Source organism: Gymnoscopelus braueri, assembly GCF_963280865.1.
Source record: "Gymnoscopelus braueri genome assembly, chromosome: 7".
Taxonomy (NCBI): Eukaryota; Metazoa; Chordata; class Actinopteri; order Myctophiformes; family Myctophidae; genus Gymnoscopelus; species Gymnoscopelus braueri.
Window position 1 is genome coordinate 41595467 of NC_137608.1, and position 12751 is coordinate 41608217.

General features: G+C 41.7%; 1 protein-coding gene across 3 annotated transcripts; it reads left to right on the forward strand.

The window, feature by feature from the left end:
- Nucleotides 1-535: 535 nt before the first annotated feature.
- On the forward strand, nt 536-12008 carry rnf10 (ring finger protein 10). 3 transcript variants are annotated; one of them, XM_080434180.1, is made up of 17 exons: nt 536-1074; nt 1723-1907; nt 2459-2664; nt 3115-3205; nt 3379-3563; nt 3703-3839; nt 3952-4106; nt 5568-5708; nt 6396-6630; nt 8010-8143; nt 8867-8984; nt 9484-9585; nt 9683-9820; nt 9941-10029; nt 10351-10408; nt 10501-10665; nt 10792-12008. In XM_080434180.1, exons 1-17 carry the CDS (start codon nt 912-914, stop codon nt 10863-10865), a joined length of 2376 nt encoding a protein of 791 aa, XP_080290306.1. In that variant the 5' UTR covers nt 536-911; the 3' UTR covers nt 10866-12008. The 3 variants fall into 3 exon arrangements, with proteins under 3 accessions (XP_080290306.1, XP_080290308.1, XP_080290307.1); XM_080434182.1 differs by having other exon boundaries at nt 10795-12008; XM_080434181.1 differs by having other exon boundaries at nt 9944-10029.
- Nucleotides 12009-12751: the final 743 nt, after the last annotated feature.

Consider the following 12751-nt stretch of genomic DNA (forward strand, 5'->3'; position numbering starts at 1 on the left):
CTGGATAATGCAGGGCTGCCAACACTCCTGCAGGATCCAGAAGTGTTGGCAGCCCTGCATTATTTATAGAGATGATGTACAGTCTGTTCTAGCACCGGTCCGTGAAAGACAAGTGACTGAACATCACGAACATGTTTTGTTTAAGTGAGTAACCCCCCCCCCTCACACACACACACACACACACACACACGAGTAGTAGGCTACTTGCAGTTTGTGTTCATTCATTATTTGATATGACTTATTCTTTGTGGAAGTGAGTTAGGTGTTATATGACAAGTTTAGTTGTACATTATAGAGATGATGTAGACAGTCTGTTCCAGCACGGTGAAAGACAAGTGACTGATCACAAACATGTTTGAGTCATAGGTCGTCATTTCTCATCTGTGACTTCAGCAGAAAGAGCTGCAGGGCAGGCATACGCAGGGTACATTTCTTTCTGTCATTAAAAACTACATTTCCCATAAATACCTAAGTGGGCGTTTCTGCCAAACACGGAGTGGGTAGAAGATCCATCCGGGTCCTTCAAGTTCTTGTCTGGCGACCCGTCGCCATTAGTACAAGTTCGAAACAACCAGCGTATATTTTTGGATAGAATCTTACAATTTACGCGTTTTCCAGCATTTGGAAAACGTGCGACGCCTTGACAAGGCAATTTGTCTTTTCTACATCTAGAAAAAGAGAACATTTTTGGGGTCTAGGCCCCCCTTAGTGAGCGACGTTCGTCCTCTCTTTCTTCAGCCTGCATACATTGAGACCAATCGAAATTGTGTCTCTCTTTTTTCTCGTTTTGTTTTGGTGTCAAGATGTCGCCGTAATGGGGTTCCCGTGTTTGACAGAAATGAACCAGGGCCTCGGCCGCCTGACCCACACTCACAGCAGTCCGCTTTCACCTCCCGTTTTTACTCCGTTTGATGCTAGAGAGCTCGGAGGCTCTCTCGCTGGAGCTTGGCCTCAAAATATCTCACTGCAAGGAGACAAATATGGAGAAAAATCCCAACAATACCAACAGCAGCAAGGTTCCACCCCGTTCGAGTTCTACTGGCCCGGTACCTGGCGATTCTAAATCCAAAACAGGTGAAAACTATTATAGTAAACATGACATGTTACATGCACCTTTCAAGCACGATGAAGGCCGCTTTGGGCCTAGTGGTAGAGCATGGCGTAAACACGATACGGATTACGGATGACGCCTAGTGGTAGACCATGGTGTTTACACAATATTGATGAAGTTGCTGTCAAAGTTTGACCCCTTATCAAAGCGTTTATACCTACAGTAACTGAATTAATTAACTGAATTAATGAATTTAACTGTTTCCGAGTTACAAGAGGATACATTTACTCTGAGGGGTGTGAGAAATGACATTTCTCACATCTAGAAATGTCACATTTCTCACTGTAGTCTACGTGTTTTCACTGTGAGCCGATAAACTTGAATAAGTGTAGGCCTATCAGGCTTATAGGCCTCCTAGCTCTGATACATGACTGTCATAGATAAATTATATGACAGATGACCGTCTTAGATCCATGGCTTATAGGTCCCCTATATCAGCTGGCTGCACGTGTGCTTTTAAATATGCCACACCCCTTGGTTTGAGTTCTAACTTCTAAGTCTATTTATTTCTATTTCTTTCCCCCAAAATTGCATTGTGCATTATATTTGTATTGCAAATTGATTTGGCCCGGGACTTAACATTCAAGGTGATATTTATCTCATCTTTTCAGATGGTAAGAGTAATGGAGGCTCCAAGCGCTGCGGTCGCAAGCGGGAACCCTCCTTCCCTAAAAGTGACAGTTTCACAGGCCCTCAACGCACCAGTTCACAGAAAAACAAGAATTTTGACAAGAGACCCACCCAGAGAGGTGGAGGACGGCAATATGGGGTTACAGGCGGAGGACGACGTGAGGAGGTGAGCATTCATAAATAGATCTGTAATCCAATTCATGGCAGAAACTGAAGGACCATGCACTCTTCAGTTTGGAATGGAATTCCTGACTTATTCTCACAAAGTTCTATTGAACAATTCTTGTGACCCACTTACAAGATATTTTGGGGCTTTTCTGCATTTATTGATGGTACACAGTGAATAGTGGCAGGAAACGGGGACAGAGACTGGGAGTGACATGCAGCAAAGATCATCTGGATCAGTATTCAAACCCGCATTAGAGCCTATATGTGGTATGCGCCTGGAACGCTTGGCCAGCGGGCGCCCGACCCACTTTTCAAAATGTGAAATATTAGTGCCAGATTAATAAAGGTGCTGTATTTGAAAGTGAAATATTAGTGCCAGATTAATAAAGGTGCTGTATTTAAAAGTGAGAACAGAAGTGAGACCTTTCACTGAACACCCCACTAGCAACAACATATTTTCATGTTTTCCACCCAGAGCAGCTGTCTTATTCTTATTCTTTTAAGTCAAATTGGCTGTTAACACATCGCTATCCCTGTCTGTCTTTGCAGGTAGCAGAGACACGCCGGGCTGAGTTTAGCCCGGCTCAATTTGCTGGACCCAAAAAGATAAGTTTGAACCACCTGCTCAACTTCACCTTTGAACCCCGTGGGGCCAATGGTGGCATCGGAGATGGAGGCCAGTCCGGCTGGGGCCGCCGGAACAAGTGGGGCCACACGCACAAGCCCTTCAACAAGGAGCTTTTTCTGCAGGCCAAGTAAGTGGTTTCTCAAGCATCTGATTTGAACTAAATTTGTACTTGTCACACTTGTCTTAAAGAACTGATATTCTAGCTAACGTCACGACACTGTCATGGGATGGAGTATAAATTAGGCATTATTCAGATAGGACAGTGAAGAGTGAGAGGAGGTATGAAATGCTACCCCTGGACATAGAAGTTGTGCTACATTCATCACATTAATTGGTGAAGCCACCAATGCAACCTGCAATACTAGATATCTATCGGCAAGCAATCTGGTTGCTTACACAGTCGTGTGACAGAGAATATAAATGAGGCATTTGCCTTTCATAAGTTCATAATTAAAATTTTCATTGATGGATCCCAATGAAAGCACTTGGTAAAGGTTAAGTAAACAATATTCACAAGTCATTTTGGAAACGATACAACAGAACAGCTTTTAAATGAACTGGACTTGTTTCATTTCAGTTGCCAGTTTGTGGTGACTGATGACCAGGACTATACAGCTCACTTCACTGACCCAGATACACTGGTTAACTGGGACTGGGTGCAGCAAGTGGTGAGTGTCTTCTGTGTAGTTTTCAACTTTATTTTAATTTCCTTTACCAAGATTTCCCTCTTGAATTTGTTTTAGCTTTAAAAAGTAGTTATAGATGAAGTTGAGAACAAAACCAATGTCGCTACACTCAATCATATTGAATGATATTAACATAATTTATTTTACATTTTTAGCGCATCTACAGCCATGAGGTGCCCTCATGCCCCATCTGCCTGTACCCTCCGGTGGCAGCCCACATCACACGATGTGGACACATCTTCTGCTGGCCATGCATGCTACATTATCTGTCACTCAGTGACAAGAATTGGGCCAAGTGTCCCATCTGCTACGAGGCCGTGCACTCAGCTGACCTCAAAAGGTAACAAGGTGACATACTAAGGAGTGCTACAGATGCAACTTTGAAGCACACAGTTATTTTTTAACTGTTAAAATCTTTCAAATGGCTTTTCTATGACAGTTGAGCAATTGTCTTAGTAATAATTTATCTTCTGTTGCAGTGTGGTTGCAATGGAGACCAGGCAGTATGCGGTTGGTGATCTCATCACCATGCGTCTGATGCGCAGAGAAAAGGGAGCTCTCGTGGCCATGCCTAGTGCTCAGTGGGTGAAAGTGGAAGAACCAGTTCGCTTCGGAGGTAAGAAAACAAAGTATCCATATTTAATTAAAGGATTTAAAAATGTGGTGGTCTTGCAGTTGCAGCAACTATAAGAGACAGGCCAAACAACTAATGAACATGTGCTTTCTAGACATGTGCCTCAGCCAGTACTCCAAGCTGCTGCTGGCCTCTCCAGGGCAGGTGCTGAATCTGATGGCAGAAGAGAAAGCCACCTTGCAGGCCCAGCTCAGCCAGGAAGTAGATGCTGAATCCTGTTTCATCCAGAGTGCCCTATGCGACTTGCAGGTACAGACCTCTAAAACTACATGCATGATGATGGCAAAGCAAACACACACACTAGCCGACCTGATGGTTATGATGGCGCTCATTTTGAGGTCCTTGTTAGTTCGTTTATGTACACAATGAAGGAACAGAAGAAAAGTCATTAAGACTGTGCTGATAAAATAAGTAAGCATAATCAATGACGAGCCTTGTGGTTATCGAAAAATTATACACCCTCCACTTTTGCATAACCACATCGCTCAGAGTTGATTATAAAGGCAGACCTTTATTAACCAGGCAAGAGAAAATTCAGTTTCACCCAGCTGATAGCTGCTCAAATGGTCATCAGGGGGCAGCTGTTGAATGTTTTGCTCAGGGACCCGTCGACACAAAGGTGGACTGGGGTGGCGAACCAGTGACCCTCTGATTACCGAACGGCCTCTCTACCCACTAAGCCACGGCCCCTCATAATTATCCTCCCATATACCATGCAATTAAATCAGCAATTACTGTAAATAGTGTTTGGGACAATACGCTATTTAAATAGAAACATTAGGTTTGGGCTATCTTCATCAGCCTGGGAATAAATGTTACCTTGCTACCCCAGAAAGTGAGAGAAGCCATGGTAACAACGTAGAAATTTGTACCAGCTGAGTCAGTCAGCTGACAGTCATGTCTTTTATACACAAAAGTGTTGAAAGTTAAATCCATGTTTTTAAGCTAATGTTGGCTTAAATAACCGTTAATACAGTACAATGGTAAATATGTGTATTCATTTAGAATATTGATGAGGCTGCTGTCTAAGGTGGTGCAGTTACCTGTATATTGCTCTCCCCCCAGCCAATCAGAATGGAGTATTCTCTGTTACCATGGTATATTTGAATGTTATTGCACTTTCGTGCCACTTGCTGCCCCATTAAGTACCACAGTGGAAGTAGTTTGTTATTGCATAACACACTTGATATTTTGTAAAGGACAGGTTTTGTGATGTGGTGTCTAGTTAGGAGTAGCATATATATCGTTACTGTCGGAAAGAAACATTGTATCTCCATATTTCTACTTTTTATGTTTTTCTTTCATGAATGAATGCAATACATCATTGTACAAGATGAAAAAGTATTGAAAATAGCTACTTGCAATGTGTCACATTTTGACGTTTTGTGAGCTTGTACATCTGTTAGTTAAAAAGTAGTTAAGTCTGTCTGTGGGTTTTATAAATATTGAACCAATGAAAAAGTATTAATAAGAGCTTGTGACTAAATAATAACTACATTGTATCCATTGGAATGCAGGTTCATGTTTTTCCCATTTCCTGAAAAGTAACAGTTTTGGACATACACAGTTTTCACCCTACAGTGACGATATATATAAATCCAGTTAACGATACACAGAATGTAATAAGACATCAATTATAGGGCCATTATCTGACTCTGTATTAAAGGTTCCACGGTGGTCTTTATTGTTATCACTCTGTTTGCATCTTAGGAGAGAGAGGAAGTTGTGTTGAAGCAACAGAAGAAGAGTGAGAAGAAAAGTGTTGTGGACCATATTATGTCCTCACTCACTCTGGAAGAACCTGCCTTCCCTGAGGAGGAAGTGGTGACCATAACCAGCAGTAGTACCAAGGTCAGTCTAGTAGGAAACATCGGCCATGAACAATTGAGCAATTTTTTTTAGCTGTGCTATTTTTATAGCTGTTCTGGGATGTGGGATGAGATTAGCTTTATTACCTGTATATGGTCCCTTATCTTGCAGAGCTTGTAAATTGTCCTCGTTTTGTAGTCCAAGCAAGGACCACATGTAACGTTGTATTCCCTTTGGCCTGCAACAACTAATCGATAAAAAATGGATTACAAAATTTGTTAACAACCAATTTGGTCATCGATAATAATCGGCAATGAGTCGTGGGTATTTTTCCACTTGAACGTAGTTATTTTCCTGCGCTAATGTCAGCTAGGAGTGGGCCATCTCGCTTCTTACAACCTGCCGAGTTACACATGTGCAAAAAACGTCCGTGATTCAGAGCTTTTCACCCTAAAAAAATATGGCTTGAATGTTTATTTTTTAAATGACATATTTGAGTTTAAAAGTGTACTGTTACCCTTTAGCCTGACAAATATGTATTTTTTTAAATCAAATCATGCAGTGAGAAGAAGAGGAAAAGGTACCGTAGGTGGCTGTAGTAGCCTTATTCATGTAGTATGACTATGCGCTCTTTGGAGGTTATTCATTCGGGCACCCCTTTTTTATATATTTTTTCTTGCATTTTGGTATTCATAGTCATCATCACTACTGTTTTTCTCTCTTCACTAGCCTGTATTGCAATACGCCTCTGCCTTTGATGATGAGGTGGCCGAGTTCCCAGAGGAGGCCACTTGTGAGGAGCCAGACTCCCCAAATGAAATCCTGGAGAGTGTGCTGGAAGAACCTGCTGAGGCTCCCGAGGCTCCAGAGCCCCAGCCTATTAAGGAGACCCCTTCTGGTCAGGCAGAAGCAGGCCGGCCCCCAGCCAATGTGGCGCACGGACCGTACTATTATTTCTACCAAGGTAGAGTGGTAGAGTCAGCATTCTGCTAAGTAGTGAGGGTTACCTGCATTCATGAACACCTGGGAGATTTCAAAACGGAAAGAAATTCCAATGCTTGGGAGTGCAATGTTTATTTTCTTCACATTTTCAAGTGTTTGGCAATGTTATATTCAGGATATTCAGAGAGCTTGCAACTTTTTTTGTGTGCTTTTTACACACTTTTAGTATTTAATTTGATTCCTCCCCACACACATTTGTGTGTTGACATTGCTGTTGTATCCTACTGACTCACCTGCCAGTGAGGAGCCCCCACTGAGAGGACGTAGAGCTTTTGTCCTACTCCTCCCCCCCAACACTCCCTGCTGACAGGTGCCACCCCAAGAGTAGCCTGGTAAACCCTCCCTCCGGAAATCTCATTTCCATTTGATTTCAGGAGTGAGTCTGGCCTGATCCGCCTTTCTGCAATATTGGCTGTGCTGGAGTTGGGCGGGAGTAATACCGTTGACTGACAACCCCTTCAGCCAATGATAATTTTTCCCCTTCAGCCAATCAGCAGTTCACCAGTCTTAATGTGACGCGACGGGACTTTTGAGACAGCCATACCCAAAATGGGTTGCCTTATTCGGATAGAATGGTGTCACTGCCCGCCCCTACCGGTTCTCTAATTATTATTTTTTAAATAGGCTTTGTCATGATTAATTGACCACATATATGAAGTTAAACAACTAAATTCTATCCAAACGATATCTTATAAGTAAATTCCGTGCCTCAAAATAGAAGTTAGAGAGCTTTTTGAAGTAAAAAAATAGCGGAGAATTGGCCGCACAAGAAAAAGATGGCTGCCGTTCGTGTTTTGGGCTCACTCGAACTCGCCACCTGATTGGCCAACGTAAGCTGTCAATCACAGAACAATGAGCGACGACGCTGATAGGCGCGGCCGTTTGGCATACACAGCCAATATTGCAGAGAGGCGGTTCATGCCAGACTCACTCCAGGAATCAAATAGAAATGAGATTTCCGGAGGGAGGGTTTACCAGGCTACCCCAAGAGTACCTGCGGTGACAATATCTGCCCGGCTTCAATTGGCCCAATTGTGTTCGTATAGACGCTCGACAAAGCCGGATGCACTATGGTGGATTCGAACCCACAAGCTCCTCGGTGGTGGGCAGGCACTTAACCACTGCACCACCTGAGCACTAGAGCTTGCTACTTTTGAGGGAATCGTTTACAAACACTTGATTGCACAAGTTTTATGCAGCAGCCAACATAAGACCTGGTACATTAAAATCAGCTCCTCAGTTGGCAATAGTTGAAATTATAACATGGCAGCCAATGGAATTTCTGCATATTTGTTCATCAAAATGGTTTAGTCAATTAAAATCTCTACTTTGTTATTTCAGCTGAGGACTGCCAAGAAATGTTCTTGCACCCTGTGAATTTACGATGCCTGTTGCGTGAATATGGCACCTTGGAGGACTGTCCAGACACCATCACTGCCACATTGGTGGAGATAGTGGGTCATACGATCTCTGAGGTAAGACCATGAAGAAGAGGATGCTTATAATTTTCATATACGTTTATTATAGCTGACAGTGTTGTTTTTCCACTTTACAGCACTTCATAACTTTTAGAAAAATGCTACTCAATCATATCAGTGTTTGGAAATATGCTATTTTAAAGCAAAAATACACTTTGGTAGAGGTTTGGATTATGTAGTTACCTTGCCATGATGTAACTTCAAATATTGGTGAGGTATCTTCAATAGTTGAAAACTAACAAAAAATAATAATTAATTGATAATTCAAAATATTTTCCCCCTCGACTTATTTTGCAAGGTGAAACAGATCTCAAAGTCACTCTTGGCGCACATATGATTCTCACAATGTATATAACATTACAAAACCTGAGTTTTTTTTGTCAACTTCCTGTTGAAATTTGAATTAGAAGATCCAGACTTGATCAAATAGTAGAATCAACTTGGGGATCAAATTTGGGAACAAATAAAATAAAACCAAGAATCTACTTTGTTTGCATTAATTTGTGTGCTAAAAGAGTGACCTGTTTCACCATGCAAAGTCAATGGGGATGCTATTTTGAATCATCTGCGCAACTATTGAAGATATCTTGCTAGTATTAGTTGTGTATTTACCTTGTCATAATATAACTCCATTATATCATGACAAGGTAACTACACAACCCAAACTACTAATTTAGCTTTAATTTCTCTGACTGATTTGCCTTTAATGATGCCCTACAGGACGTCCGCCGTAGGCACCGCTATCTGGCTCACCTGCCACTCACTTGTGAGTACAGCATTTGTGAGCTAGAACTGCAGCCACCCATCGTGTCCAAAGAAACCCTGGACACATTTGCAGGTCAGCATCCTTAAATTTTCTAAAGATATTTATTTAATTCCAAAAACAGGCGTCACTGGCAGCAGGCCCACTTAAGGTCCTTGCACACTGGTGCGTCTTTTCGTTGCGTTTTTTTTACAACAATGAAAAAAATTGAAAAAACAATGAAAAAAAATAAAACGCAACGAAAAGACGCACCAGTGTGCAAGGACCTTAATACTTCCAAAACTTAACACTACCAGACATGCCAACCTGTGTGCATTTTGTGTAGCAGACCTGTACACATTTTGACATGGTATGCAAAATGCTTGTGACTTCTTGTGAGTTTCATTGCGCACCACGCCAAATCTCAGCTAGTAGGCATGCCCTAATAATTAAATACTGTGTGTGTGTGTGTGTGTGTGTGTGTGTGAGAGAGCGAGAGAGACTGGTATCTAGTGTGTTTGATTTGTGAGAATTCTGAATTTGAAGATGTTGTCTTGCTGTTTTTTCTGTTATCTAAAAATGTCACCTCTTTTAGATGATCTGGAGAAAAGAAAGCGCCTCAGGCAGAAGAAAGCGAGGGATGAGAAGCGCAGGGAGAAGCGTATTGAGATAGAGGAGAACAAGAAACAGGGGAAATGTAAGTATGTCATAAAATGTATTGCTGTAAACAGAAACTACAGGAAGATGTCCACAAATCGGTCACAAATAAGTGAGGTTTTCCTTTTCCCCCTCAGATCCAGAGGTCCATATCGGCCTGGAGAATCTTCAGCAGTTCCCAGCGTTCGGGTCACCTCCTCACAGCAGCACAATCCCTGTCTACCCTGATTTTCAGTTGGCACCTCCATCACCACTTAGCAGCAGCCCTGTGTCTGGTGAGAGCTGCTCTTCCAAAAGCTATTCATACTTAATTTGCTCAGCACTAGAGTTAATTTTGTTCTTTTAGTTTTTAGCACTTCACCGTGTAAATTGTTATGACTTCTCTGCTGTTTCAGAAGGGATGTTCCCTTGTCTAAATGGACAAAGCCCTTCACCTATTGTGGGCAGTGTGGAGGACGACTCTAACTGCATGTCCTTTGCACAGGTATGGTTTTTTTTGTAAAATTAATAAATTCTTTACAGCTGCAACTATCGATTATTTTCTGAAAAGCTGAAAGGTTACATTTCATATTGCACACTATGTACTCCTGTAACTTTAACCAGCAGCAAATATTCTAAATTGATGATTTTATTAAAATATATTATTATTATTTTGCATAATTACGTCGATTAACTGTTGCAGCCCTACGCTTTTGCTATATTGTCAGTGTTCTGGTTCTGGGCAATAGATTCAATACTGTATGTTATTGACACTTTGTATGTGTGGTATGACTCAATTTTGATTCTGTCTTGTTTTATTCTGTAGATGCTAAGAGATGGCAAAGCCAGAGGAGATGCTGGGCCCAGGATCACTTCAAAGCAAGGTAGAGCAAGTCTATAAACATTATAGTACTGACGGACTAACTAACCAGATTTGAGCCTATCCCATTCACTTGTTGGTTTCACTGTCCTGCAGACAAGCTACTGGTTCCTCCGGTGGCGGACAGCGATGGGGAGAGTGATGGGTCAGACCGTGTCCCAGTACCCAGCTTCCAGAACTCTTTCAGCCAGGCATTTGAGGCAGCACTTCTGCATCTGGACAATGGCCCAACTGCTCCTCCAGAACCTGTGGTTGACCCTGGTGAGTTTTTTAATGCATGGGTTTATCTGTTGGATTGAATTTGATTTCAGTTATATCGGTGTCATTTTTGTATTGTGGGTGTGTATTTGAGCTGGGCCTGTACTTATCCTTGCTGTCCCTCTTCAGAAGAGAAAGGAGGGAAGAAAAAGAAGAAAAAGACAAAGCTTCTGTTCAGCACATCCATGGTCCACACAAAGTAAACGGCACTGAAGTTCATGATCATCATCCTCATTCATCCCCCATAATATGTTGATTTTCTCTTCTCCCACCGCCTGTATTGTCCCACGCAGACCATTGTATTGGAATGATAAGCTATTGGAATAGGGTTTTGTGCATAGCCAAAGTTCATACTGCCTCGTTCACTGTTCAACCTAACCTACCGTTCAGATGTTGGGATGTCATGCAATCAGATCATTTTTTATTTCACATTCACAACCAGAATGAAGATTTTTAAAGTGTCCCCTGTTGTACCACAGACAACCTTACGGACCATATCTAGAAAGAAAACAAGACAATTACGAATGTGGTTACATACTGCCAGGTTAGACCATTTATATTATCTGGATATAACTGGTTTCAGTTGGTTTCCAGGTCTTACAATGTAGCCTGGGCTTAAAGTTGACCCAGAATGTTGCCTATAGGATGTATAAGAATAATATGGAAAAGGTTATGGGGTGCTTTACGTATATTTGAGTAGCAGTCAGCCAGCTGCAGGCACGTCACATCCTCAGAATATCCTCTAAATTTAGGTACTCTTGCCCAAGGCTCAAACATAGTCAGCATGGAAAAGTTGTCTTTGGACATAAGGGGGAAAAGTATTTATTCATTGTTGATATTGAATAAACAGTGGTTAGCAAATTGTAGCTCTTTAAGATAATGCATAGCTTATTTGGGGGATTATTGCTTTAAGAAGGATGGCCTATTTTGTAATGTGACAGAAGTACTTAATCTCATACCAGTGTAAGAAAGAAAACAGTGTTGAATAAATCATTTAGATCTATTGTTTCAGGAGAACTCAAAAGTATTTTCTGCCTGGTTATTCACTAAACCATGAATTGAATATGCACATTTTTTTCTGCTTTATTTCTCTTTATCGTGTTCAGTGCAAAAGGTTTACTAATTTGAAACTTCACCCCAGATTTAAATTGTTCCAAATGTGAGGCTAGAACTGCTGACATAAGGACTGCTTGCTAAACAAGACGAGCAAACGTGTGTTGTAAAGAAACAGTTTTGTTTGAGGATTATTTGATTCACATTTAATCTTGAGCAATGTTATAGGCTAGTGAATGCAACTAGCCTTTTCCAAAAGTTTTGGAATTAATAAAGAAGTGAAATATGCACAATCTGGCAACTGACTGTTTATTGGTGTGATAGTATTTATATAGAAGCTGATAGATAGGAAATCATTTATTGAACGCCTCCTTTACATCATACATAGGCCTACTGTGTACAGTGGCTACCTTTATGCTCATGCAAGTATTATGTATCTCCACATGGGGGCAAACTGAGAGAAGCCAATGTGCTCTGGTTCAAAAACCATTAGGTTTTTACATTCCTTTGTCTGAATGAGCCATTCATATTTTTGATAGTCGTAAAGTTTTAGAGGATTTAACCACTTAAACCCCAGCATATCGGTATTGTGGGGAAAGCTTTCGACAAGCTCACAACGCAACTCTGCGTTGCATTGTGAGCTTGTCGATCGGTTATTTTCAGCGAAAGCTTTCCCCACTAAACCGAAAAGATACTAGTATTGAGCCCTGCCCCTGAGGGACTCCGGTTACCCATATGGTGTTTAAGTGGTTGATCAGTCATCCTTTATTTGGTTTTATCTTAAAAGAAAAGCGGTTTTACCATTTCTATAGGCATGAACCAATCAACTTGAGTTGCAATGCGTCTGGTCTTTAAAATACAGTGTCTACTATAGGGGGTGTCCACTGTCCACCCATGTACCAAATGTCAAACTACTTCTCTAGAGTGAGTCGAGACCCGTCACCCTATGGTCGAGAGTCTCGACTCGAGACGCCCATGGGCACCACACCAGAGGGAGCTCCTCTGACCTAGTTCCCCCCGGCTAAAACATGGGGAA